The 26,542-nt window shown below is 34.5% G+C and overlaps 7 protein-coding genes across 11 annotated transcripts in view; 2 read left to right on the forward strand and 5 right to left on the reverse strand.

Moving 5' to 3' along the window:
* LOC104790101 (probable WRKY transcription factor 3) overlaps positions 1-1,630 on the reverse strand; it is a 3,187-nt gene extending 1,557 nt beyond the window's left edge. Inside the window, exons 1-2 of one of the 2 annotated variants that reach the window (XM_019246617.1) lie at positions 1,078-1,630; positions 540-611 (exon numbers count right to left, since the gene is read on the reverse strand). In XM_019246617.1, coding sequence (XP_019102162.1) covers positions 540-611; positions 1,078-1,536 — 531 coding nt within the window. In that variant the 5' untranslated portion in view covers positions 1,537-1,630. Of the gene's footprint in view, positions 1-477; positions 612-1,077 lie in introns of both variants that reach the window. The other variant, XM_010515799.2, reaches the window with a different exon arrangement.
* LOC104790102 (uncharacterized protein At5g01610) lies at positions 5,102-6,689 on the reverse strand. The gene is made up of 3 exons (XM_010515800.2): positions 6,467-6,689; positions 5,761-5,815; positions 5,102-5,657 (listed from the first exon to the last, which is right to left on the reverse strand). Exons 1-3 carry the CDS (start codon positions 6,674-6,676, stop codon positions 5,275-5,277), a joined length of 648 nt encoding a protein of 215 aa, XP_010514102.1. The 5' UTR covers positions 6,677-6,689; the 3' UTR covers positions 5,102-5,274.
* Positions 11,480-14,442, reverse strand: LOC104790103. Of its 2 annotated transcripts, none has more exons than XM_010515803.2 (2): positions 14,202-14,442; positions 11,480-12,733 (listed from the first exon to the last, which is right to left on the reverse strand). In XM_010515803.2, the coding sequence occupies exons 1-2, from the start codon at positions 14,329-14,331 to the stop codon at positions 11,490-11,492; spliced, it is 1,374 nt and encodes a 457-aa protein (XP_010514105.1). In that variant the 5' UTR covers positions 14,332-14,442; the 3' UTR covers positions 11,480-11,489. The 2 variants fall into 2 exon arrangements, with proteins under 2 accessions (XP_010514105.1, XP_010514103.1); XM_010515801.2 differs by having other exon boundaries at positions 11,480-12,745; positions 14,202-14,423.
* LOC104790104 (pentatricopeptide repeat-containing protein At2g03380, mitochondrial) lies at positions 16,670-18,828 on the forward strand. The gene has a single exon (XM_010515805.2). It carries the CDS (start codon positions 16,703-16,705, stop codon positions 18,809-18,811), a length of 2,109 nt encoding a protein of 702 aa, XP_010514107.1. The 5' UTR covers positions 16,670-16,702; the 3' UTR covers positions 18,812-18,828.
* Positions 18,840-21,104, reverse strand: LOC104790105. 3 transcript variants are annotated; one of them, XM_019246618.1, is made up of 10 exons: positions 20,997-21,104; positions 20,475-20,850; positions 20,329-20,388; positions 20,118-20,212; positions 19,841-20,013; positions 19,632-19,744; positions 19,444-19,489; positions 19,292-19,332; positions 19,115-19,215; positions 18,840-19,031 (listed from the first exon to the last, which is right to left on the reverse strand). In XM_019246618.1, exons 2-10 carry the CDS (start codon positions 20,796-20,798, stop codon positions 18,950-18,952), a joined length of 1,035 nt encoding a protein of 344 aa, XP_019102163.1. In that variant the 5' UTR covers positions 20,799-20,850; positions 20,997-21,104; the 3' UTR covers positions 18,840-18,949. The 3 variants fall into 3 exon arrangements, with proteins under 3 accessions (XP_019102163.1, XP_019102164.1, XP_010514108.1); XM_019246619.1 differs by having other exon boundaries at positions 20,475-20,892; XM_010515806.2 differs by having other exon boundaries at positions 18,845-19,215.
* Positions 23,978-25,339, forward strand: LOC104793864 (MO25-like protein At2g03410; the record flags this gene model as incomplete). The annotated part of the gene is made up of 1 exon (XM_010520288.2): positions 23,978-25,339. A coding segment is annotated over one exon (1,341 nt), but the record flags the coding sequence as incomplete, so codon positions are not given.
* On the reverse strand, positions 25,443-26,432 carry LOC104790107. Its single transcript, XM_010515808.2, has 4 exons — positions 26,188-26,432; positions 26,001-26,090; positions 25,822-25,918; positions 25,443-25,642 (listed from the first exon to the last, which is right to left on the reverse strand). Exons 1-4 carry the CDS (start codon positions 26,384-26,386, stop codon positions 25,504-25,506), a joined length of 525 nt encoding a protein of 174 aa, XP_010514110.1. The 5' UTR covers positions 26,387-26,432; the 3' UTR covers positions 25,443-25,503.

Raw genomic sequence — 26,542 nt, forward strand, 5'->3', positions numbered from 1 at the left:
CTTGCTTCAGACATCTGTTCTGTTGTCGTAACTTGGCTTGTTTCTTGGTCCCTCTTACTCTTGTTGAGACTGCTGTTACTGGTTTGAAACTGAGTTGCAACATCAGAATTTTTAGAACTCCCGTTATTGTTGCCGCGCTTTTGAGGAAGTTCATGACTGTGCTGACCCTTGTAGATGATCTCTGTCACTTGTCCATCGAGAGACCTCTCCACTTTCTTCTTGACAGGACACGCTTGATGCGTACATTTGTAGTAACTCCGAGGAAAATCACTCCCTTTCACTTGCTTCTGCCCGTATTTCCTCCAGTTGTATCCATCATCAGCTGGTTTGTCAGCATTTTGAGGCTGTGACCGATGCTCAGAGACTGATATATCCGAAGTTTCTCTCTGACCCTGCTGCGATGAATCTTGAACCGGCGGCGAGGGAATCTGGGATCGATGCTCAGTAGAAAATGTTGGAATCTCAATCAGTGAAGCTTGTTGTTGTAGTTGTTGTGTAGAGGAAGGATACTCAGATTGTTGTGATTGCTGCATATGAACATAATTATTGCCTTGAACAGCTTGTGCAGTGACTTGTGCTAAAGCTTGTTGGTGTGTCATACCAAATGCTCCCTACAATACCCCAAAGATACAAAACAAGTCAAAACAAATTTCAAGTACATACTTAAATGATTTAAAGATTCAAGATTTGGAATAGAGAAGGTCAGAGAGAATAGTTACTAATGATGTTCTTTGTCTGAAAGTTTCCTGCTTTCTAAAATATATACATATCTTTTTTTTGGTCAAACAAATATATACATATCTATTCTAAAGTTCCTTCATTCAAAGATTCAGATACCCAAAAAAAGCATCCCTAATTTCTCATAGTCAAATTTTCCCAATTTTGGCCTAAAATGAAGAACATTATCCAGTAAAATAATTTGGATTTACATCTATAAACCGAATGAAAACAAAAAACTTGAAAATAGCAACAAAAAATCCAAAAATCACATAAAGTTCTTCACTTTTATTTACCAAAAACAGAACTTTAAAAAAAAAAAAAAAACTTTGATTTTTGTTATTAACGAATCTCACACACCTGAAGAGGTGAAAAAAGACCAAAGAAGCTCGGAGAATCCAAAAGAGTCGCCGGACTTAATCCCGGCGGTACAGTAAACATCCCCGGCGGTTGTGTAATCATCAATCCCGTTGGTCTGTTCTGTTTAAACCTCGGGTCAACATCATCCCCACCGCCGCCTTCACCGACAGAGCTCACAGGTGTCTGATGATGAGCAGTAGCAACAACAGCAGCGGCGGCAACAGCAGCAGCAGCCGGAGAAGCCATAGCTCCAGCTAAAAGCTGAGAGAAAGACTTCAACTCATCAGGATCAGAGAACAAATTAGAGACGAGAGTCATGGGACCAGGACTAAACCCAACGCCCCCGCTAAAAAACATTTCACCAAAGGGTCGAGGAGGGAGTGAAATCGTTGGCCGTCCGGTGGATGGTTTTAGTAGCTTCGACGGTGGTTGTTCTTGGTCTTCCTTCTTCTCCGCCATCGATTCCGATTTTGAGAAACTGAACAAAAAAAACCCAACTCACAAAAAAAGATATTTTCTTTTCTCTCTTTTTTTTATAACTTTTTTAAAATCTTAAATTATACAAAATTCGTGTCGTGTTTCTTCTCTCTTTCGCTTTGTTTTTTTTTTTTTATAATAATTATTTCTCTTCTGCAGTCTTTTTAATGGGAGAGATTTTTGTGATTTTCTTGTGTCTCCTCCTCAAGCAGATCTCGAAAAATATTAGTTTAAAAAAAAAAATTGGTTGCAGGATAAAGTCTGCGGTGCAGATACAAAAGAGAGTAAACTCTCTGTCTTTCTCATTTTTTTTTTATCTATTACTTATTTTTTTGTAATGATTTATTTATTATTGTTTCAATAATTCCGAGAGCAATTATAATTCAAATGTTTCGTTTATGAAAGAAGTGAAATATTATAACTTACTCGAATTTTTCCCAAAAAAAAAAAATTACTACAACAAGCAAGAGTCAAATTAAGATTTTTGATATATAAATTACAATTTACATTACACGAAATTGATTTTTTTTGGTTGACTAATACATTTGGTTAATCAGCTAGATTGATAAAATATGGAGATCTATTTATAAAATAACACGGTGACACAATCTGAAATAAATGATCTATTGAATTTTTGTACATTTTTAACAAATAACACAGTATAATTTTTTACGTGATTATCACATTATTTGTAAAAATTTCTACCAAAAAAAAATTATTTGTAAAAATAAAAGATGAATTTTTTTTTGATTTTTTAATATAGAAAGTCTTTACCACTTCATTTTACAAAACTTCTTTAACCAATATATATATGCACAAGCTGTTTAATACTGTGGATGTATATAAACAAAAACAAAAAACAAAAGTTACAGATTTGTTTATTGAAGACAAGGATCTAAACAGATTTTCCCTTTTTATAATTTACGTATTTATCTATTCATTATGTGTGAAATTATTATATTCTTTTGTTTATTTTTGTAGTAATCGTTGAGATATGATTGGCTAATAAGAGAAAAGGGAGTTTATTTAGAAAAAGGGTGTCGGTCCATGTATAAAAAATAAAACAACTGTTCTGTCCCTTTAAAGACAACGAGTGTGTATGTGTCTCGCAAGTCAACCAGCAGCTCTTAAGCACGACTCGACGGGTTTTATTAACCAGCTTTGAATTAATTGTCTTCACCACGTTCTACTAATCCGATTACGCCACGTGTACACACTTTATGAGCCCGGAAGTTATGGTGGAATCGATTAAGCCGCCTAATCCTAGCTGCTACCGAACAAGCGTATGTTCATAATTTAAGTTAAGCTTATATCATAAACAGATACATTAATGATTTATGAGTTTTGTCGTTATGGTTTTATGCAGCTCATTGTTTGATGAAATCGATTTGGTAAATAATAATTATTCTTCTTGGGTAAAATGGTGAAAGAAGAGGAAACGTGAGGGTTAAGAGATAAAGTGAAAAGCGGATTTGTAAAAAACAAAAAAAGGAAAACCGGTGAAGGTTTTGGTTTCTAAAAGGACTGAAAATTAAAAACGTTTAAAATAGAGAGAGAGAGTCGTCGCCGGTTTGCTAGCTCTGCTTCTCCGGTTGCCCTTCTGGCGCCGGAGAGGGCTCCGTCCTTTGGTTTTCATTCTTGTAGTCTCTTAGTTGTCTTCTCCCGTTCCTTGTCTTCCTTTCGCCAGCGGTTTGGTGACTCTCGATGGTGGTGGTTCCGGTGATATCTCGGCGCGTGAAGCGAAGTCTCCGTCAGGTAGTGGTTGCTGGTGAAGGCTCTGGTGCGACATTGAAGGACAGAGTCGATTCTATGGCCAGATCTGGCGAATCTGGGTTGGCGACTACGATTGTTTCCGGCGGATTTGTCTCCGGCGGTTTGTTGGCTTCGGTGAGCAATGAGAGATGAAGCTTCTCTTCGGCAAGCTTCTGCGGTCGGGTTTGGGTTCTTATTCAGATCTTACCTCTCATTCCAGCCACGGCGGTGTCTTGTAGCAAGGAGCGGTTTGTTTGGTTTCAGTCCGACCAAGGTGTGTGCCTCCGACGGAAGTGATTTAGCTCTTCAATCTTGCACTGCGAGGTGATGATCTGCTATTATGTGTTCCAATTTTTAATCTTGAGAAAATTTGGTTATTATATGGTTAGATCGGAGATGCATCTAGTTCGTCGGTTTTGTCTCACGATTCTTGGTCGGGTCAGTCGGATGTATTGTCCGTTTTTAGGTTTAGGACCGGAACAGTGAAAGCCAGAACGACGAAGCTCTTATGATGATGCGCCTTCAGGTGTTGAAGCTATTGGGAAAAGTTCTACATGTCGATCCAGAGGTTCTTATGGCTGGGATTTGTTTTTTTCAGTATTAGTTTTGGTATTCTCTGTGTTAGTATTTGTTTTCGTGTCATTAGGTTAATTTAGGTGGTTTAAGAGATGACTTCACTCTGAGTCGTGGTGTGTTGTCTATCTCGTCATGGTTAAAAAATGTAATGGTTTTTGATTATGTAGCGTTAGATCCGCTAGTGTTCCAGGATTGTACTTGATCAACCATTGCATTTGGTCCAAATCTTTAGTGGTGAATGTATTTGCCTTGATTTGGTTGTATGATCTTAGTTAATGAAAAGTTGACTGTTTAAGCCAAAAAAAAAAAAATAAATAAATAAAGTGAGAGATGGGAGTTAAATTTTAGGTGGCAGCAAACAAAAAAAAAAACAGAACAACTTGACTATTTGGAGGGCCCAAGTAGCTTTGAAAACGGGCCAAAGAGACAACACATCCTTAATATCTGTAGGACCCGACCGTGGAGCCCTTTTCATTCATTGCCCCAACGAGTCGCGTCTTCCACTTATCACATCGACTTGGAGATGTAACATTTCTAATTACAACAAACATGGAAACGGAAACAAATAAGAATCGAATATAAACGAAGAGACTGATGATATACGTAAGAAGTAAATCGTGTAAAAGTGCCAAAACATATTGTTGGTACAAAACATATTTTGAGACTGATTTTAAGTTTCAATAGCTTATCACATTTCTACTATTGAAGGAGATATGATTTTGTGTGAGTTTTTTATATTGAGCCGACCATAAATGCTAAAAAAAGGCAATTGTAAAGTTTGAGTTTGGTAAGTAAGATCACTTAAAGGACATTTTTTGTTTTTAAGACTCGGATCCAAACTTTTCTTTAAAACATCATTGGTGTAAATCATATGATCCAATTTTTTTTTTTTTTTTCGGCTAATTAACAGAATTCTTGAGTAAATGAGCAACAAATTTTGTTTAGGTTTCGGTCCTCTCAATCTATCTAGGTAGGTGGCCAAAAAGAAGAAGAGGAAGACCATCACATAAATTTACTTGAAAGGTTCATAAAATAGTGACCTCCACGTATTTACTTAGGCCATGGACCATGGTGATGATATCTTGAGACCCATTGTTGTTGATACAAGCAAAATCTTTCAACAGGATCAAGCAAGAACACATACAAATCCATCTTCAGAAATGTCAATCAGCTCATAGTCTTTACAGTTGACATGTAGAGCCTTCTTACCAATTCAAGAAACCAGAATTAGTATTCTGTGGTACTATATTTGTGATTGCTTGAATAAAGGAGGACAACGAGAGTTATATAAACACATTGCCTTTGAATATACCTCTTCCCACAATGCAAATATAATCCCAAATAAAATTCATGAATCAAATATGATAATAATAACCATTCAAGAAAATATCCTTAGAACTCTCCAACGACTTTGATAGCATCTTGAGGCGTGTCGTAGACGTTCTTGGATCGAGATTTCTTAACACCAGCAGTAAACCAGAGCTTGTCAGACTTGGAGCTCTCAACTGAGATTGTTGTGACTTTAACCCAAACCAACACTTTTGTCTTCATTCCTTCCACACCCATCAGTTTCCCTCTAAGCAGAATACCTTTCACGCGTGTTGCGTACCTTATCGCTGATCCGTCTTTGAATGTGACTTCACACGGTGAAGAGAAAAAGACAGTGAGCTTGTTCTTGGTCTCATCGAATTCGTAGCAGATTATGTTTTCTGGGAATAGTCCTGGTGGTAAGTTGTATTCTTTGAGAAGATCTGGTAAGCTTTTCAGTGGTTTTCCTGTTTTAAAGAGAGAAACACAGAAAACAGATTAGCAAGTTAGGAACTTTAGCATCTTTGATTTTGAAACTATGGTAGCTAAATTGGTGTATGCTAATAATACCTTTAAGCTTGTTGAAAACCCATTTTGCCTTCTCTTCAACAGTAGTGGAGAAAGTCTGGAAAAGAAAATGAACATTATATTACCATTTGAAGCAAAGCAATGTAAATCCTATCAAGTATCAACACAATGATTGAACAAATAGCAAAAGCCTATGAAAACAATCATTGTACTGAATCAATGAGACAAAAGGAAAGACAAAGTGTTTGAAGAATGGTCCTAGAATTCATATCTTAGCACAACTAAAACAAACTCAATAGATAACACAAAATCGAGTAGAATTTGGGTTTCTTGCCTTGTCGGTGTAGAGCTCTTAGCTCAAAAGGCAAGCACATGTAACACATTATTACCAAAACAAGAATCCTCTTTCTAGTCAACAATGACTTAAAAAGTCAGAATTACAAAACCCATCTAAGATCTTCCTAGATGGGTTTCAACAATTCTAATGATCTTGAGTAATTTCCATCTTCAATTGGCAAAACCCATCTAAGATCTTCCTAGATCTATGATTCTTCTTGTACAATTTTAGAAACATCAACGACACCAGATTTAACTAAAAGAATCGCCTTTTTAATCAAACAACATTACACTAAAACAATCTAAATTCAAACAAGAATCGCATGCAAGAACCCAGAAAGGAAACGAAAAGAAACAAAATCAACATCACGCACAAAGAAAGAAGAAGATTCCCTATTGAAGGAGCACTCACAGTGAGGTCACTGGTGATGTTTGCGAGCTCTTCTTTAGCTTTCTTGGAGATCCATGAACCTCCCACTTTAAAGCTCGTCACTTTCGTTAACGCCTTCTCCATTTCCTTACTCTCTCTCTCTCTCTCTCTCTCTGAGTATCTCTGAGAGGTAAAAAGACAAAGTGACAGAGCAGAGTGATAGCTGCGGCGACTCTCAAATTCTTTCTCCATTGGCCAAAAATAGCTCAAAGAAAATACATATTGAACCGAGGGTGTTTCAGTAATTTAACACATCTACTTTTTGTATTTTCCGCATTGATGGCTAAAGTTCAAATTAATAAAATTGTTTAAACAATGATGAAGACTCTCTAACCGTCTAATTAATTTTGAAATTACTAAAATAAAATTATTTTATGGTTTTTTCTTTGAAATCTTCATTATTTGAAAAAAATGGAATGTATTATAAATGGAATGTATTATAAGATCCTAATTTTGATTAATGATATTATGGTTCAAACTTCGAAGGTACAAAAAAAAAAAAGTGCAAAAGCTTAGTTTCAACGCGACTAATCCGATTGAATAATGAAATAGAGATGCCTTGGGGGTCCAATAGAAGATGACACTGATGTTACTGAGAAAAATAAATGTGTTAGATAATTAAGATTAGTTTACTATTATTCTTCCTTATTTTTTTTTTTCATTTTTCTCTCTTTATTCAATTTGATGACTATTTTTTATTTTTGTAATTATAATTATAAATCATTTTTCTATTTTTTAAGATCCATTTTCTATCTTTTAAGATCTATTTTCTAATTTGTTTTTTACATTGAATTATAATTTATGTTCTAACTTGTTTTTTAATATTATTCAAAATTAATATTTATCATTTACTCATGTGTATGTATACGGTAATAATTTTTGTGTTTGCGTGTACGTAAATAGTTAAGTAATTTGTATATTTACCTTTTAAAATATGTTTGCACCAATGTATCTTTATAAAAATACAATCCAAAAATCCAAAAAATTTAGGTACAATTTAGAAGCGAATTTATTTTTTATCCTAGTTTACCTAGGGATGGGCATTCAAGATTTGAGTCGGATTTGATTCGAATTTTTTCTTAGATTCATGTAATTTAGATAGGATAATTTATTATATGTTTTGTTTTTATGACTATCCTGTATTGTTTTGTTCAGGTAATGTTTATAGAAAAATACTTAGGTACGCTTGTATTCACCTCCTCCCCTATCAACCAATCAAAATCTTCTATCTAATATTTCATTAAAAATAAATCAAAATTAAATTAAAAAACAAAACAAATTAAGGAAACAAATTATGTCACTACCATAGAACAGGCCATTTGCGACTCCTATAATAGTCGCTCATTAGTAGCAAATAAGGGTTATGCGACTACTTCGCGACTATTTCCGATGGTCACAAAAAAAAACGGTCGCAAAATATGTAGGTCGCAACAAGGTTGCTGATTTGCGACGGATTGCAGACTCCATGATATAGTCGTATATTAGGGGGGTGTATTGAACTTGACATTTTAAGTGATTTGTGTAAAAGTTACAAATCATATGTTATTCAATCATGAATTTTAAAAAGTCTCATGAAATCCAATGTTATTCAACTGATGATTTAAAAAACTACTTTGAAATCCACTGTTATTCAAAACAGTTTGTGGATTTGGATTTTAATAAGTTTTAGGGATTCTGGAGGATTTTGGAGGATTTATTTAGTTAAAAATACAGAAATACAAATCTCATGGTTTTAGGTGGGATTTGAAAGAATTTTACCATAAATCATATCAACTCCCCTAAAATCTATCAAAATTCAAAATTTTCAAAATCCCATCAAATCCTCCAAAATCATTGTTTCAATACACCCCCCCCCCCTTAGAGTTAAATATGTGACAAGAATTGGTAGTTGTACATTTTTGACTAAACCGCAACGAAATCTACATAAGGACAATTTTGTGACTATATATAACAGTTGTATCCTTGCGACGGTTTTGGGAGTGTATGGGTTTAGCGACTGATTACGGACAACTTATTAGTCCCAAAAGGGTTGTGAAGTCTGTTTTATTGTAGTGGTAGTTGAGTCGCAAATTACTCTTTTATTATTGCGACTAAGTTAAGACTCGTTATGTCGTCGCTAAGGAGTTCGTTTTTAGTAACTATTGTGCCACTAGGATTAAAGCTTTTGTAATTTGGATTAGTCGCAAAGTGGTTACATTTTACGTTTAGGGTTCACATATTAGCTACTTGCCAATTTTTGGATAATTATATCCTTTAAACAAAGAAACAAACCTTATCTAGTTACATTTCTTCCCCTTGAGTAACCGATGTACTTACATCACGTACATCAATTATCACTTAGTATTTAATAAATACTTTAAGTTTCTGATGTACGTACATCACGTATATCAAAAAAAATAAAATATACGTACACACCAATAATAAAATAAATAGATGTACATAACATCAAATTTACTTATAGTGTACGTCCACAACAACAATGACACAAATAATTCGGTGTACCAAATTTCTCTTTTCCAATATATGTACACAACACCAGTGAAACAAATAAATGTACGTTTGATTACCGCCATGAGCAGTTCCACTTTGAGGAATACTCAGAACCACAAATGGCCAAAGGGGTCAGAGCAGCTCATGATCGCCTCAACAAGCTTTAGCGATGGGGGAAGGCAAGAGACAAGGCGCTCAGCAGTTTCACCAAGACCTTCACTAACTTCATGAGGAAGTTCAGCTGCTCGACATCCACTACCGCCATCCCTAGGTCTGTCCCCGAGGACACCAGACCCATGCAAGGTCGTGCTTCAGCGAGCCTCGAGCGAACTCACCAACGAACACCTTCTCCGATCCATTTTCCAGCTCGCCAATCTTCATATGTTCCCCGGAAACGACGCCAAATTGATACTAGGGTTTTTGTGTGTCTATCCTAGCAGGTTCAATTAACCTTATGTAGTTATAGTACTTAAGGTGTCAATCCAAATGGGATGATGTTAGTCACTCAAGATGCAATCAAGATTTCACAAGGCAAGCCAATTTAAAGAGAGTATTTTTGTCTAACAACCTAAAGTGATGAAAATGCAAAACGGAAATGAGCTAAGGGACTAGAAACGAGAATGTATGACAGGAAGCAAAAATGAATGAAACTATATTACGAGTCTAAGCAAGAATTAGATAGCAAGATCAGAAACAGTTCATGATGTAATAAAAATCAGAAAGAAAGAAGTCTTAAGGATGGGAGTAATTTATGTGGAGTATCCTAGTCTACAGAGTGTTTAACATGTCACAAGCAATCTATCCCTACACAATGAACATCACAACTTAGCTAATCCAATCTCTTGGCAAAAGCTACTCAGACTCAACCACTTCCATACCCAGCTCTCGCTAGAGAAACATGGTTAAGCAGGCATGACAAACAAGTTCATTCACGTCAACAAACATCCTAGACAACTAATCTCTTAGGCTAGGAACGTAAGTCTCTGGCACTAGTTGGTCAGACATTTCATCAAACACCTTTTGGGTGCGGAAATGTCTCAAACCTAGTTCCAATTGATCAGAGAGAAACTAGCATTTCTAACACTAGTCCAGAAGGGAATCATACAAATCAAAGCTTAAACATTCTACATCATATGATCTTCCACCTAGTCTATCCCATCCCCAAGAACTATAGCACTACTCAGATCCGGAAATCATCACCAAAAATGCAAACCCAGAAAACATAGTAAGATTAATAGAAATGAGAAGAACAACTTTGTAGAAGAAATCCAATGCAAAAACTCAATAAAATCAAAGCTATCTGGAATACAAGATCGGAGTGCGTTTTTGGTGGCTAGGTAAAACCTTAAGAAAAAGCGAGATAAAAGATGTCATGTCTCGGCAAAGACTTAACAAAATGTATATATAGTAGTCCAACATGGAAAACCCTACAACTTAAAACGACAAGGTAAGGAGTCGGTTTTGGGAATTCCCTCAAGCGTGTGAGACCAAACGTCTTTCTTCGTGGCATGTGTGATCGAGTCTGTGTGCGTCGAGTGGAATGCAATGTCATCGTAGCTCGACCTAGGTGACTCAAACAGCGATGGTTTTGGCTCGAACGACGTCGACTCGAACGGATCCAGTGGTGGCTCGAGTGGGTGACTCGAACGTTGGGACTCCGACGTCTCCTAAACACCTGAAATACTCCAAAATGCACGATGTATGCAAAGATGATGCAAGAACTACCTAAATATGCAAAATGTACAAAAGAGACTAGAAATTTATGCAAAACAACTAGTTATCCTAACTAAATGCATGACAAATACATGCTTAGCAGAGACAAAATATAGACATCAACGTTGCATCGAAGATATCATAATCTACGTACACAACAATAATGAAGAAAGTTTTCTGAATCCTTTGAATTTTTTTAATAAAGTTTAGTCTGAAATAATGTATAATCTATAAAACTTGAAATGGCAGTTTTACAGTTTGTAAATAAACCAACTTAGAGGACTTTTTATTATTATTGTAATTCACATAAAAAGATATAATAAATAAATATTGATCATTACGAGATATATGTATATGTGTTTTACTAAAGAGTTAGTATGTTTGTGTGACAAAATTTAATTAACTAATCATCTCACTCTAATTTTATTCACATTTATTTGATTAACAAAAATAAAATAAAATTAATATAAATATATTTTCTTTTCTTTTTTACCTTTTCTCTTCTTTTTTTTTACCTTTTAAATTAATTGAACAGTGCATCAGATGATTATTAGATGAATATTTTGTACAAGTGTATCAGTTGGGTTACAAAACAGAACTAGAATTGGCTAGTTACAACTTACAAGGATATAGTTGTCTATTTTTAAGAGGTGGCTAATATGTGGAAGCTATCTTTCACTTTGTCAAACTGTGAGAGAAAATTTTTATTGGGAGTGTTTGGTGAAATTTTCTTAATAATTTAACATCATACCCAAATAAAATAAAAATTCACAAATCATTATAGGATGGAAATAAACGTCAATCAACCGTTTATGCCCATAAAAAGTTTAGCTTTTTCGTATGCTTCATTCATATGTCTCCTAAACCTATTCACATCTAATCTAACATCTTGTTCTTTTAAATAAACGTTCATTTTAGTCACATTCCAATTCTTTCCTCTATAAGCAATCGGATCTTTCAAAACCAAATCACCTTTGTTATACTTCTCTATCAAACTGCTCTCTCCCACGTTTACCCCATACTCCGTATACTCCAACTTCATTGCCTTAGCCGGTGATTCAAAGCATGTTTTAGCCACCCAACCTAGGCCAACTGGAATAACTTGAACAAATACTGAACCGGGTCGAAGAAACAAGAAATGGGTTAATGCCGCGCCATGTACGCCAACCATTCCGTGGCTCGACTTTATAAGTTTATAAGCTTCTCGCAAACTCGTCGTTTTCGATGGTCTGAATAGTATAACCTCGAATCCGACTTCTTCAAGCATCTCTTTGATCTCTCTCTCGTTTAATATCACTCGACCAACGTTGCCATATCTACTGACCAATATTAGACGAGGCTTGGAAGTTTTGAGAATAGATAGGTTTGGGTTCAAGGCTTTGTCTAGGAGATTATGGAAATCCACTAACGATTTGGAGTTGGGTATTCGGGTCGGGTCTACTGTCATAGGCCCATGTGAAATTAGGCCTACAGTGGCTGAAGTGAAGCAATGTGTAGTAGCAACGTTTTCTTTGTCTAGTAATATGGTTTTGTGTTTGGTAAACGCACCTAGAATATCGATGTACCTCGACATCCACCATTCCTTCGGATTCACTACCACGACGACGAAATCGCGGCCAGGGTATACCGTATTGGCCGTGATGAAAAGCGGGATGAAACCGTCGATGAAATCGTGATAAATGTTTCCGGTGTAACCTCCAGCACTGAACACAATCGCCGGTGAATCATTTGTTATGTCACATGATCGGGTAAGGTCCATTGTGCGTGATGAAGTGAGTGTTAGCTCTCTGATCCTACGCATGATCCATTTTTCAGCTTTTCTTGGGTATGGCCTGATCTTTTGGACAAGTGGTTGTGTTGATGTGGCGAATATTGAGTCTATGAGGAGAGTTAACGTTCCGGTCTTGGGGTCGAGACTACATGAGCCGTTGATTGAGCAGAGATCGTAACTAGTGTGGGATCGGTCACATATGATTGTTGTTGCTGAAGTCATCTCTTGTGGGGTTTGCTTGATTCTTGTGGATTCCCATGTTTGTTGTATTGTACCTACAAAGGAAACTTATCTTATTTTTTGTTAAAAGGATTAAGAATGGACATTTGTAGTATGCTAAAATTGTACTTTGTTTTATATTTGTCAACCGTGAAAATTATGACAAATGGACGAAGAAAAAGTGAGAAGAGATGTGTTACCATTTCTGGTAAACTAGTAACAAGAGAGAAGATAAATATGTAGTAGTGCAAATTGGAAGGATAACATGTCACTATAATACCGATAAATATATAAGAAAATATCAATTTGGATTTGCATTATGGATTGAATAAAATGTAACCAGTTGTTTTTATCAACCAAAAAACTACTCATATTCAACAACAAAATATCCCATAAACACTTCACATGTCCGAGGCTGGCAGGAAATTTAATTCCCATTAATTTATACCTAACAAGTTTGTAGATCTCTATGTGATTCTTCTATATTTTATTTTGTAGATCACTGCGTATTAACTAGAGATCATATTGTTTGTTAAAAGAATCATTTTTTAACTCATCAAAACAATGACCAAAAAAAAAAAAAAATCATCTCATAGAGAAAAAGAAAGAAAAAATGATTCTTTTAACAAACAAGAAAACAAACATTTTATTCGACTAAAAAATCATATTACTTTTTAGTTGCTTCTTTTGACCGGAACTTAATAAAAGTCAGAATTATGCTTTACAACTTCTAGTAGAGCAGTATGCTGCATAAGCTATATGTTATTATATAGTATTAACATAGTGATATGTGATTGGTACAGCTGTTACCATTTAGACATAAAATTAAAAAATTAGACATTGTTAAATATATAAATATAGCATTTACTATAAATAAATTGAAACATTTTATAAACATAATATCAACTGAAATAATAACTTACAAATATTAAAATAAATGAAAAATATAGGTTTTTTCTAATGTAGGTTTTTCTTTAAGGTTAGGTCAAAAAAATTATTGAGAATTTATAGTAAACTATTGGTGATTAATAAAGGTAAAATTGTATTTTAATAACTTTAAAATCATTATGCTTGGGAAATGCTTTGTTTAGGAGCATTGAGCTATGAAGCATTTAAAAGCCTTTTATACTCCTTTTTGCTTTTTCAGATGCTTTTTAAACAAAACGTGATTGGGTTTCTAAAACCTATATGCTCACTTATATACAATACCAATCAAGGTCTTAGTGTTGTTTCGTTAGATTTAAAATCCAGTATAAAGTATGTGCGAGTTATTGATTAAATTGTCAAAAAGTGTTTTATCACAGCCTCTAAAGAAAAATCCCGTAAAATAACCTTTGTTTTTGGCTGAGGAATAATTTTGTTGGTGCTTGTTCATATTTTGTTTTTGTTCTTGTCCCAAACTAGTTTTGGTTTTTATCAGATGACAAAAGAAAAACAACCTTTTTTTTTTTTTGTAGTGGAAGAAGATGTTTAAGATTTTTATTTGCTTAAATCAAAAAAGTAATTTGATATATATTTACATACCTTGAGATAAACTTGACGAACGAAACAGTTGATGATCAAAGACGGAGGACAAAGCAACATACATAACCACAACGATCACCAACGCAACTGCTGCCATCGAATAACTCTTCGACGTGGTCTTCTTAACCATGGTTATATATATAACAATCAATTAATATATATTGACCTTTAGAGCTTCAAGAATCCTTCAATGGAAGATAAAAGAAAGAAAGAAAGAAAAAAGATCAGAAGAAGATAGAATGCAAAAAAAAAGAAAAATCAGTGATTCAGTATATATATACTTTTTATATCAAGAAGACTTTTGTCTTTTACAAAATATTTTGTACTGCCTTTTTTTATGTTATGACAAAGACAGTATAATTAATATAGAAATAATACTATATTGAAGTAGAAATGCTGATGCGTGGGAAAATACTATAATAGAACATTTACTTAATAATAGATCTCAATTAGAGAGTATGTGTTTACATCTATTAATTTACTTTTTTTTTTGCTATACCATAAAACTTTTTGTTTTTTTTGACATGTTTTAAATTATATACTTTAAATTGTTAAATAGACATATGAGTTTTTATATAATTAAATATATTTTCTTATCAGATGATTTTATTTCTATTGGAATGAAGCAATTATGATTGTTTTTTCTCTCTCTTTCATGCATGATGTCTTGTCTCTCTTCTTCATGCAAACCATCTTTGTAACAGTTAGTTTTATAAAATATTTGGCTAAATGATAGATTTTTCAAACATAATTAGAAAAAATATACAATCACTATTTACAATTGAAAAAAACACATTCACCACTGTTTAACTATTTCCACAGCATTGTTTTTGCCATTTAGGACTCTACTTAATTACATGTCATGCAATTGTATAGTCACTCCCATTTTTCCATTTTTTTTTATTTTTCAAATAATTGTTAATATAAATTTTTTTTAGAAAACTTTTGAAATTCTTTACAATTTAATATAAATTTTGTTTAATAATTTTAAAATATATTATATAAATCTTTGTATTCGTATATATTTTTTAAGTGTACAGATACACCTCATGCACTATTGTAATGGCTTGGCGTATCCCACCAATCAAAGTGTTTAAGATTTTAGCAATATGTTAAATTGGTGAGATCTTCTTGTCTAAGATCCACTCTCACTCGTATGCAGTGAAAACCTGTTGTTTCGTGACTTCGTCCTTTTGTCCCACATCGCATTATGTTAGAAATAAGGAAAAAAGATGGTTAACTACACGAAGTATAGAAGAATACATGGTCACATATACCAAGTATACTATTGTATTCTCAACTATACGAAGTATATGTATTACATGGCCACATGCATGAACTATATGACGTTATGTGGTCAACACCATAAACATACAATCCGGTACACTGGTCGACTGACTCCGGCAAAGACCGACGTTGACTCCGACGAAGACCGACGTTGACTTCGGTGTTGACCAAAAAAATGTATTAATTTTTTTTTCTATTAAAAATCAAAAATAAGAAATATTATATGTAAACATTTTTGTTTTTCATGATTAAAAAATATATTCAGTTCAATATCTAAATATTTTTATATATCTCTAACTTATTCATTCTTATAATTAGTTAATTTTTATTTTTAAAGCTAAAATAATGATTAATTATAAATCTTTGATAATAAGATTATTTAAATACTACAAAATCATAAAATCAAATTCAACTACTTTCATTATAAAAATAATATGCAAAAGATTGAGTATATGACTCTTTACTTTATAGTTTGCATAGTAAATGTTGTATAAAATTTTAGATACTTTTACTATAAAATTTGCATACTCTTAATAACATGTATACAACAACAAAATAAATTCACAATATTTACTTCTAATATATAAAAGATAAACATACAAAAAAAATTATTTTAGCTAAACAATATAGAGGGTATGTTTGCAAAAGGGTATAAAATAAGAATATTTTTGCATATACCTTTATATTACATCTTGAAAATAATTATCAATGATTTTTATTTAACTATTAGTTTATGTTTTAAAAATAAAAATTAACTAATTATAAGAATGAATACATTAGAGATATATAAAAATATTAATATTGAATTGAATATGTTTTTAATCATGAAAAACTATTATTGATTTAATATAAATTTTTTAAAAAAATTTAGAATACAATTTTTTTAGTCAACGCTGGAGTCAACGTCGGTATTCGCCGGAGTCAATCGACCGGTGTACCGGATTGTATATCTATGGTGTTGACCACATAACGTCATATAGTTTATGCATATGGCCATGTAATACATATATTTCATTTAGTTGAGGATACAATAGTATTCTATTATACTTTCGAGCCATCTTTTTTCTTACAAATAATCGTTGTAGAAAGTAAATAAATAGTCATGGGCTCATTGTCTCCAAGCCCAATGGGCTAACCTAACCCTTTTTAAAAGACCAAATATATTGGCGGGAAGAGCATCACCGCCGGTCACAACTTACCGGCGAAGATCATCAATGCTACGCTCAATCTATCTCCTACCAGAGAGGGTTTCTCCGATTAGAAGATTCTTATTTCAACAGAGATTCGTCTCATTTGCAACAATCAAGGGATTGATATTGCCTGAAGACAATGATGAGTCTTCTTCTACGCATTACGCCGCTCCGAGCCCGTGTTTTCTCTTTCTAAGTAAGTGCACCAACATTGATTCTCTAAGGCAAGCTCACGGAAATTTCACGGGGAATGGACTCATTGGTGATATCTTGATCGCCACCAAGCTCGTTAGTCTGTATGGTTCTTTTGGGTATACTAAAGATGCACGCTTGGTGTTCGATCAAATTCCTGACCCAGATTTTTATTTATGGAAAGTCATGCTCAGATGCTATTACTTGAACAACGAGAGTCTAGAAGTCATAAAGTGTTATGATTTATTGATGAAGCACGGATTTAGATTTGATAACATTGTTCTCTCGAAAGCTTTGAAAGCTTGTACTGAGCTGCAAGATTTAGACAATGGGAAGAAGATACATTGCCAGATCGTTAAGGTGCCAAGTTTTGATAATGTTGTGTTGACAGGTCTTTTAGATATGTATGCTAAGTGTGGAGAAAGCAAGAGTGCTTATAAAGTGTTTGAAGGTATTACTTTGAGAAATGTGGTTTGTTGGACTTCGATGATTGCTGGGTATGTTAAGAACGACTTGCATGAAGAAGCGTTTGTTTTGTTTAATCGGATGAGGGAAAACTCTGTTTTGGGTAATGAATATACTTACGGTACTCTACTGATGGCGTGCACAAAGCTTACTGCTTTACATCAAGGAAAGTGGTTTCATGGTTGTTTGATTAAGAGTGGTATAGAGCTCAGCTCATGCTTGGTGACATCTCTTCTTGATATGTATGTCAAGTGTGGTGACATAAGCAATGCACGTAGGGTGTTTGATGAGCATGCTCATGTGGATCTTGTCATGTGGACAGCTATGATTGTGGGATACACACACAACAATGATGCCCACGAGGCACTGAGCTTGTTTCAGAAAATGAAGGGGGTTGGAATCAAGCCTAATTGTGTTACCATTGCAAGTGTCTTATCAGGTTGCGGTCTTATTGGGAATCTTGAACTGGGAAGATCAGTGCATGGCTTATCCAATAAAGTTGGTCTTTGGGATACAAATGTTGCAAATGCTCTGGTTCACATGTACGCCAAGTGTTACCAGAATAGAGATGCTAAGTATGTGTTTGAAATGGAGTCGGAGAAAGATATAGTTGCTTGGAATTCTATAATTTCTGGGTTTTCACAAAACGGCTCTATCCATGAAGCTTTGTTTCTTTTCCATCGCATGAATACAGAATCCGTGACGCCTAATGGTGTAACAGTTGCAAGTCTCTTCTCAGCCTGTGCTTCCCTTGGGTCTCGAGCCGTAGGTTCCTCGCTTCATGCTTATTCCATGAAATTGGGTTTCTTGGCATCATCCAGTGTTCATGTTGGTACTGCACTCCTTGACTTCTATGCCAAATGTGGGGATGCCAAATCTGCCCGTCTCATTTTCGATACTATAGAGGAGAAAAACACAATCACATGGAGTGCTATGATCGGAGGCTATGGAAAGCAAGGGGATACAAAAGGGTCCCTTGCGCTATTCGAGGAGATGCTGAAAAAGCAACAAAAGCCAAACGAATCAACCTTCACATCGATTTTATCGGCTTGTAGTCACACAGGGATGATTAATGAAGGGAAGAGGTACTTTAACTCAATGTACAAAGATTATAACTTCACGCCTTCCACAAAACATTACACATGTATGATCGATATGCTAGCCCGAGCAGGTGAACTTGAGCAAGCCTTAGACATCATCGAGAAGATGCCGATTCAACCAGACGTGAGATGTTACGGAGCATTTCTCCATGGATGTGGAATGCATTCAAGATTTGATCTTGGGGAGATTGTGATTAAGAAGATGCTTGAGTTACATCCTGATGATGCCTCTTATTATGTTCTCGTATCTAATTTGTATGCATCGGATGGACAATGGAGTCAGGCTAAAGAAGTGAGAAATCTGATGAAGCAAAGAGGTTTGAGCAAGATTCCAGGCCATAGCACGATGGAATCTGAGTTCTTAGCAGTTGGATAGTTGTCTTCGCTAATCTGGATAAAATCAGTAGGATGAAGAGAGGAGCATTTATACACAAAAGCATTCTTGAATAAAGTTGATATGTTTCAGTGTATATAGCAAGAACAGTCGTGCTAAGTGCTAACTACATCTACATGGTTATATATAACCAACAGAACATCTCTGAATTGGTGGCCAAACGCTTTGACCTATGCTAGAGTTCTTGTTTTGTTGTGGTTTGTGCTCGAGTCTACGGTTGGAATCTTAGGTTACATGCCGCTTTCATCCTACTCTTCTTGTGAATCAAAAGGAACTTCATGCCGGGGTCTGTTGTACTTCTCACGCAATTGTTTGACAGGGATGAAATCTCCAGCTGTGTCGGCTCCATAGTAGAGAAAAGAAATGTAAGGATGATCAAACCTTTCCTGTAGAAACCACACGCAAACAAGAGTCAAACAGTTGCAATGGGATTCAATTGTCTACACTGAGTCTACTACTCACCTTGTCGGGTTTTTCTGGAGCTAACAGATTGTCTTCAGCAACTGCGATATAAGATCTATTGTCAAGTAATAGCAGAATTTCATGGCAGACAAACTGAGATACAAGAGGTACATAAACAGTTGAAATATTGGACTTGAAAACTCAGAACTTACCGTATGCCACTAGTAGATCTGGGTGCGTGCGAACATCGACTAGAACCTGCTAGACACAAGCAAGACATTTAGATGTATTCATGTTTTTCTGTAGATGTGAAATAGAAGAGTCTTGTTCATATGTGTTAGAATAGTTTCAGCTTCTATATCCTTCAATGCAAGTCTTTATGAACATTTGTAACCAGAACCTGATAAAATGGCTGATTGGATCCACGAGGCAACTTTTCAACCTCTGCAGCTTCCACCCAGGAGCTTGATTCACAGCAAATTGGATCCATACCACAAACTACAGCCCGGTAACCTAAAGCCAAATGAAAAGAAATTTATTTAAGTTCTCCAATATGAATGTAAAACCAAAGTGAGACAAGCATAGATAATACGTATGATGATGATATACCAAAAGTTTTGTGTCTAAGTTTCTGTCCCAAACGAAATGCATACTCGGCTTTCTCAAACGCCAAGGCTTTTGCAGACACAGCTAATGATTCAGCCTCAAGCTTTGAGATTTCATCTCGTAACTTAGCTGCCAAACCATAATCCTCGCTGTCAATGGCATTCTGGAGATCTGCACTGCAATTATATCAAATAAACAATGAAGATGACATACTCAGATGTTTACACATACACACACAAACACACAGAAGGTATCTTACAAACCGAATAAAGCTGCTCACCGTAGCCTTATAACGCTAATGCCCTTGTCTTGAGCTTCACTCTTTGATGATGACCCTCTCTTTCCTTCTTGCAGCCTTATCGCTTCCTCTTCCACCTATCAACCACTGACCGTATGTTATTCACCCATATGTTGCAATTTCGACATACAAGAACACAAAAAGTTCAAAACTTATCCTCACTTAAAAGATGATAACATATCATTTCATATACCTCAGTTAGCTTCTCTCTTAGTTGTTGCGCAATGTCGTACTGTTCCAGATTCAACGCATACTGCCAATTCAAAATACAAAGATTACTTAATGTTGTAACACCTCAAAACCGTAAGCAATCATATTGAAAGCGATAAATCAGCTGACCTGTACACGAGTAGCCAAATCCAGCTGAAAGAAAAAGATCAAAATATCTTCATTCGCACTCTCGCTTCGCTCAGAGCTCGGGTCTAAACCTTGTTCACCACTCCCTTGAAACGGCCATCTAGCTTCAACCCTCAACAAATTCTTTTGCTTTATTGACTTCCAATGGCTTCGAAAGGGCTTTGATTTACGCAAAAACTGACACGAAACACATCGATCACCGAACAAGCTTGAAGCTTTCCCTGAATTTAAACGATTCCTCCACGAACTTGAAACTTCTACACTTCCACAGAGTGTTAATGTGCTTAACGACTGACTTTGCACCATTCTTTTTCTATATCAAGACCAAAGTTTCAAGCTTTCTTATCCGATAATCTTCCTACAAAACCCAAACAAGAACCAGAGTACACAGCAAACGTGTCTGAGATTTCAAAATTGAAATCGAAGAACGAGACGAGACGAGTCAAAAACTTCCGAGTACACAGAAAAAAATAGTTTGTAAAATTGAAACTTGAAGAAACTTACAAATCGGTTAAGTGAAAATTTCAATAGATGCCGGAAAGACTTTGCCGATCACTCGCCGGAACGAAGGAGAGTTTTCGTCCTCACAGATTTATTTCTTTCTTTTTCGTTGAAACATTTAATGCCATTGGTTAGATTATATATGGTTTTTAACTCTCCTTGGGCTTCTAAGGCCCAATTTGGCCCAATAAAAGTGTCCGCATATATTAGTTCAATAACGATAGACTTAACTAAGATTTGGCTAACTTTATGGCTAACTTTATGATTTGGCTAATTTAAGGATGTGAATAACAACATAGTGTAATCCTGGAAATATTCCAATAGCATCTTCCTATACCTTTAACAGTGGTCGAAGGGCAAAAGAAAACATATGTTTTGGAAGAATTTTTAGTTATATCCATCAATTTCTTGTATCTAAGGCATATATTTTGGTTTTAAAATTTTTAGTGACATTTTATGTAATATAACACATGAATTTTGGTTATAATCTTTCCAACATTGCTCAAATAATAGTGTAGAAATAGAGAATTATCCAATATATTTTGGTTCATGTCAATTAGTTGTTCATCTTCATATCTAGAACATAATTAATCCACAACTTTTATCATATACTTGATATACTTACATGTCTCAAAAATAAGAATGATCTAGCCAAAGTGATGACATATATCCCAACCAAAAATATTATATAGGTGACATTCCTGAGTTGATTCTTAAGTAATGCACAATTTTGCTTTTTAAATCCAATATATTTAAAAGATGAATTTTTAAATATTTAAATTTGATATACCTACTAAAAATCTAGCACATATCATGTACAAATTAAGTGAATATTATTTGAGAAACTAAAATGTCCAGGTGACCCTTTTTTCATCCACCCATGCTTTTCTTTTTATTCTTTGTAGAAGAATGATTCCCTTTCCATTTTTATTTGATTTTGATTTCATCAAAAAAATTGATTCAAAACATGTGGTACTACATTAAAAATATAGATTTTTACATACTCATACATTCTTTGCTTTTTTTATAAAATAAGGGGGGTGTATTCAACTTGACATTTTAAGTGATTTGTGTGAAATTTACAAATTCTATGTTATTCAATCATGAATTTTAAAAAGTCTATTAAAATTCATTGTTATTGAACTGATGATTTAAAAATGTACTTTAAAATCCATTAAAATCTACTGTTATTGAACTGATGATTTAAAAATCTACTTTAAAATCCACTGTTTTTCAAAACAGTTTTGTGGATTAGGATTTTAATAATTTTTAGGATTCTGAAGGATTTTGGATGATTTGTTAAGTTAAAAATACAATAATCTAGGGGGTGTATTCAAACCATGATTTTGGAGAATTTGATGGGATTTAGGAAATTTAGAATTTTGATAGATTTTAGGGAAGTTCATATGATTTTCTGTAAAATTCTTTCAAATCCCACCTAAAACCATGAGATTTGGATTTCTGTATTTTTAACTAAACAAATCCTCCAGAATCCTAAAAATTATTAAAATCCTAATCCACAAAACTGTTTTGAATAACAGTGGATTTTAATGGATTTTAAAGTAGATTTTTAAATCATCAGTTTAATAACAGTGGATTTTAATGGATTTTAAAGTAGATTTTTAAATCATGAGTTTAATAACAATAGATTTTAATAGACTTTTTAAAATCCATGATTGAATAACATAGAATTCGTAAATTTTACACAAATCAGTTAAAATGTCAAGTTGAATACACCCCTCATGGTTTTAGGTGAGATTTGAAAGAATTTTACAGAAAATCATATGAACTTCCCTAAAATCTATCAAAATTCTAAATTTCCTAAATCCCATCAAATTCTTTAAAATCATGGTTTGAATACACACCCCCCCTAAAATTATTGGAAGATGGAGAACCAGAGATCAAACCAAAAAATCGACGATTGAAATTATTGTCCAAAAATATGGAAATCATGAAAACCTAGAAAATATAGTTTATAAATATTTACATTTATCTTTTATGTATTATTTACATTTATATATATCGTAGATTAGGAAAATATATATCTATATAAGAAAATGTTTATTGTGACAATATGATGATGAGAGTCGAATAATAATTATTTCTAAACACATTTGTGTTCTTATTCCCATCAATTTATCATGGTATATATCAAAGCTGGAAACAAATATCTCTATCGTGAATCTCACCACATAAGAGTCCACGTCATTTTCATTATTTACCATGGACTATGATAGAATAGAACTTCGTGATTCCTCTGTTGTTCCTTCCAATAATCCGTAAAACTCTATTAGGTCTAGATATAGAACCGGAGTATGTGTTCCTCTATAGATTCATCATTGTTCCTAGGGATATAGCTGATTTTAGGATTATTCATGATATTGGATTTGTGGATAAATTATCATTTGGCAAGAGATACTAGGAGACTTTTGGTTTAAATGGCACATGATGAGGTTACCTTTGTATTCTTACTCTCATCAATTTATCAAAAAATATTTTAAAAATAGTTGACTTTAATTGAGAACGTTTTTTACTATTGAGAATAAATAAATGAAATAATATGATATAATTATCCAACAATGTCATGAGACAACTTTTCTTGATTAATTCCTTAACGTTCATCTTGGTATAATAATTGTGCTAGATTGTGTATGTATATTATTTTGTTGTTGTCAAATTATGATACATCTGACCAAATCCTTTATATATCTTCTTCACACATAAATATTAAGTATGCAGATTTGTGATTACTAATAGTAGTAATCCACTTGAAATATAATTTTTAAAAGTCTAATTATATGTTTAGACATCAAAGATTATTCAAACTAACAAACAACGAAAATTCAGCGCGGCAAAATTAGCCAATCAAAGACCCCATTTTTAGCATTGTGTTTGTCTCTTTCTTCTTCCTTTGTCCAAAGAAGAAGAAGATATCAACATTTTTTTGGATTTCACAGCGAAACCCCTTGAAAAAAAAGCTTTGAACAAACCCTATAGACAAAGACATAGATTTGTTTCTGTCTGAATCTGATTTGGTGTGTTTTGAGGTTAAAAAAAAAAACCAAAAAAAAAAAGGAGACAAAATAGGTGCGTGTGTCTCCATAATCGGTGGTGCTAAACGACACGGAGGCTACGATTTAGCTCCGTTGCCAAAGCACCACCGTACACGGAGCCATCTACGCGTCGGATCCACCGATGAAGAATGTATCAACATCACATTCAGCGGGAAGCTTAGCAGTTTAAGCGGGAACCTAGGACACCATGGAGGAAGCACGAGGATAAAAGGTCTCTTCAAGAACAAACCTCGTCTCCCTAATGAAATCGTTCGTCAGACTCGAGATCTCATCGCGTTATCCGAATCCGAAGAAGAAGAAAAAATCGATACGAGAGACTCGAAACGGTTAGGGATCTGTGCGGAGTTGTCTCGGAACATTAGAGATTTGAAATCGATTCTTTATGGTAATAGTGAAGCTGAGCCTGTTCCCGAAGCTTGTCTTATGTTAACACAAGAGTTTTTCCGAGAAGACACGCTTCGTCCTCTGATCAAATCTATTCCTAAACTTGATCTTGAAACGAGGAAAGACGCGACTCAGATCGTTGCGAATCTGCAGAAACAACAAGTCGAGTCACGGCTCGTTGCTTCTGAATATCTTGAATCGAATCTAGACGTTATCGATTCGTTAGTTCAAGGTATCGATCGCGATCACGAGTTGGCGTTGCATTACACGGGGATGCTTAAAGAATGTGTGAGGCATCAGGTTGTTGCAAAGTACATTCTCGAATCCAAGAACTTGGAGAAGTTTTTCGATTACGTTCAGCTTCCTTATTTCGATGTAGCTACCGATGCTAGCAAGATCTTTAGAGAGCTTTTGACGAGGCATAAATCGACTGTAGCTGAGTACCTCGCCAAGAACTACGAATGGTTTTTCTCGGAGTACAACACGAGGTTGTTGGAGAGAGGAAGCTATTTCACGAAGAGGCAAGCTTCAAAACTGCTTGGAGATGTGTTGATGGATCGTTCGAATTCAGGTGTGATGATTAAGTACGTGAGCAGTTTGGACAATTTGAGAATCATGATGAATCTTTTGAGGGAGCCAACAAAAAACATTCAGCTAGAAGCTTTTCATATATTTAAGCTCTTTGTAGCGAACGAGAACAAACCAGAGGACATTGTGGCGATTCTTGTGGCGAATAGGAACAAGATTCTTCGTTTGTTTGCTGATTTGAAACCTGAGAAAGAAGATGAAGGTTTTGAAACTGACAAAGCTTTGGTTATGAATGAGATTGCTACACTTTCTCTTCTTGATATCAAAACCGCTGATTGATTATAAAAAAAAAAAAAAAAACCCGTTTTGTAAAAGATGGTTACACGTATTTTTTTGTTGTTTCCTCTGCTTTTGTTCTTGTATCATTTGGATTCGGATTTGATAACTTTAACAACAATTAGCATAGGTTCTCTCTAAAGCCATTCTTGCAAAAAAAAAATACGATTATGTGATTCGACATTTTTTTATTCAACACCAGTCTTCTTTTTCAACATTGTAATGAATTGCTCCTTCTCTTCATCTGTCATTCCTGTGGTTGAACAATCTCCTACTCCCCATTCTGCTCCTCTTAGACAATACTTGTCTTGAATCGCTCTTTCATTCCTAAACAAAACAGAACACATGTGTTTCAAGATTTTTTGTAAACAGAGTTTCAAAGTTTTGAGCTTTTATACATATTTGGCTATGTAAATGTAACACAAATATTTTGAAAACAGCTTTCACACAATTTTGGCTCTGTTACATCTTAAAAAGACCAAATGGGTATGTGTAAAGTAACTTACTTTTCTTTGTTTAGTTTGGAGTTCTCAAGTAGTTTCTTGAGAAGTGGAGATTCCTTGAATCTGGCATCATTCTCAGCGTAGAACTTCTGGTTTTTTTCTGCAATTAAGAAGCATTGTCTTAAAGCAGACAAACACTTTTTTGTTGTAGTTGTAGAATCAAGAAGTTGAAAGAGTGGTACCATTGAAACGGTCAAGGAATTCGATTTTTGGTAATTCTGGACCTGGAACTGATTCTATACCGGGAGATCCTGACATGAGTCCTGCTTCAGCTGAGGAAGATCCATACATATGCATTCGATGATCATTAAGATGATGATGATAATATATACATTGGATGATAAGAAAATTGAGTAATAGGGTTGTTACCGGTACAAGGAGAGAGGAGAAGGGTGAGAGAGGCAGCGAGAGGGAAGGTAGACTTGCAGAGAAGATTGTGAAACGGTGATGGTGCTAATGATGATGATGATGAGCATACAGCCATGGAGATACGAGCACGATGAACTACTCTTGGTTCATGGAGAGTGAAGCTTGGTCGAGAGAAAGAAGAGATTTTGGTTTGCATCATTTTTGCCTTCAGATTATTTTGTGAGGAGGGTAAGTGACTTCTTAAGAGATAAGAAGGATATTTATAATTTTTTTAATTTAAAAAAAAAAAAAAAAACCTTTTCTCTGAGTTCTCACTTGTTTTCAAGTTTCCAAATTTTATCAATACAAGCATTAT

The sequence above is a fragment of the Camelina sativa genome, chromosome 6, assembly GCF_000633955.1.
Source record: "Camelina sativa cultivar DH55 chromosome 6, Cs, whole genome shotgun sequence".
Taxonomy (NCBI): Eukaryota; Viridiplantae; Streptophyta; class Magnoliopsida; order Brassicales; family Brassicaceae; genus Camelina; species Camelina sativa.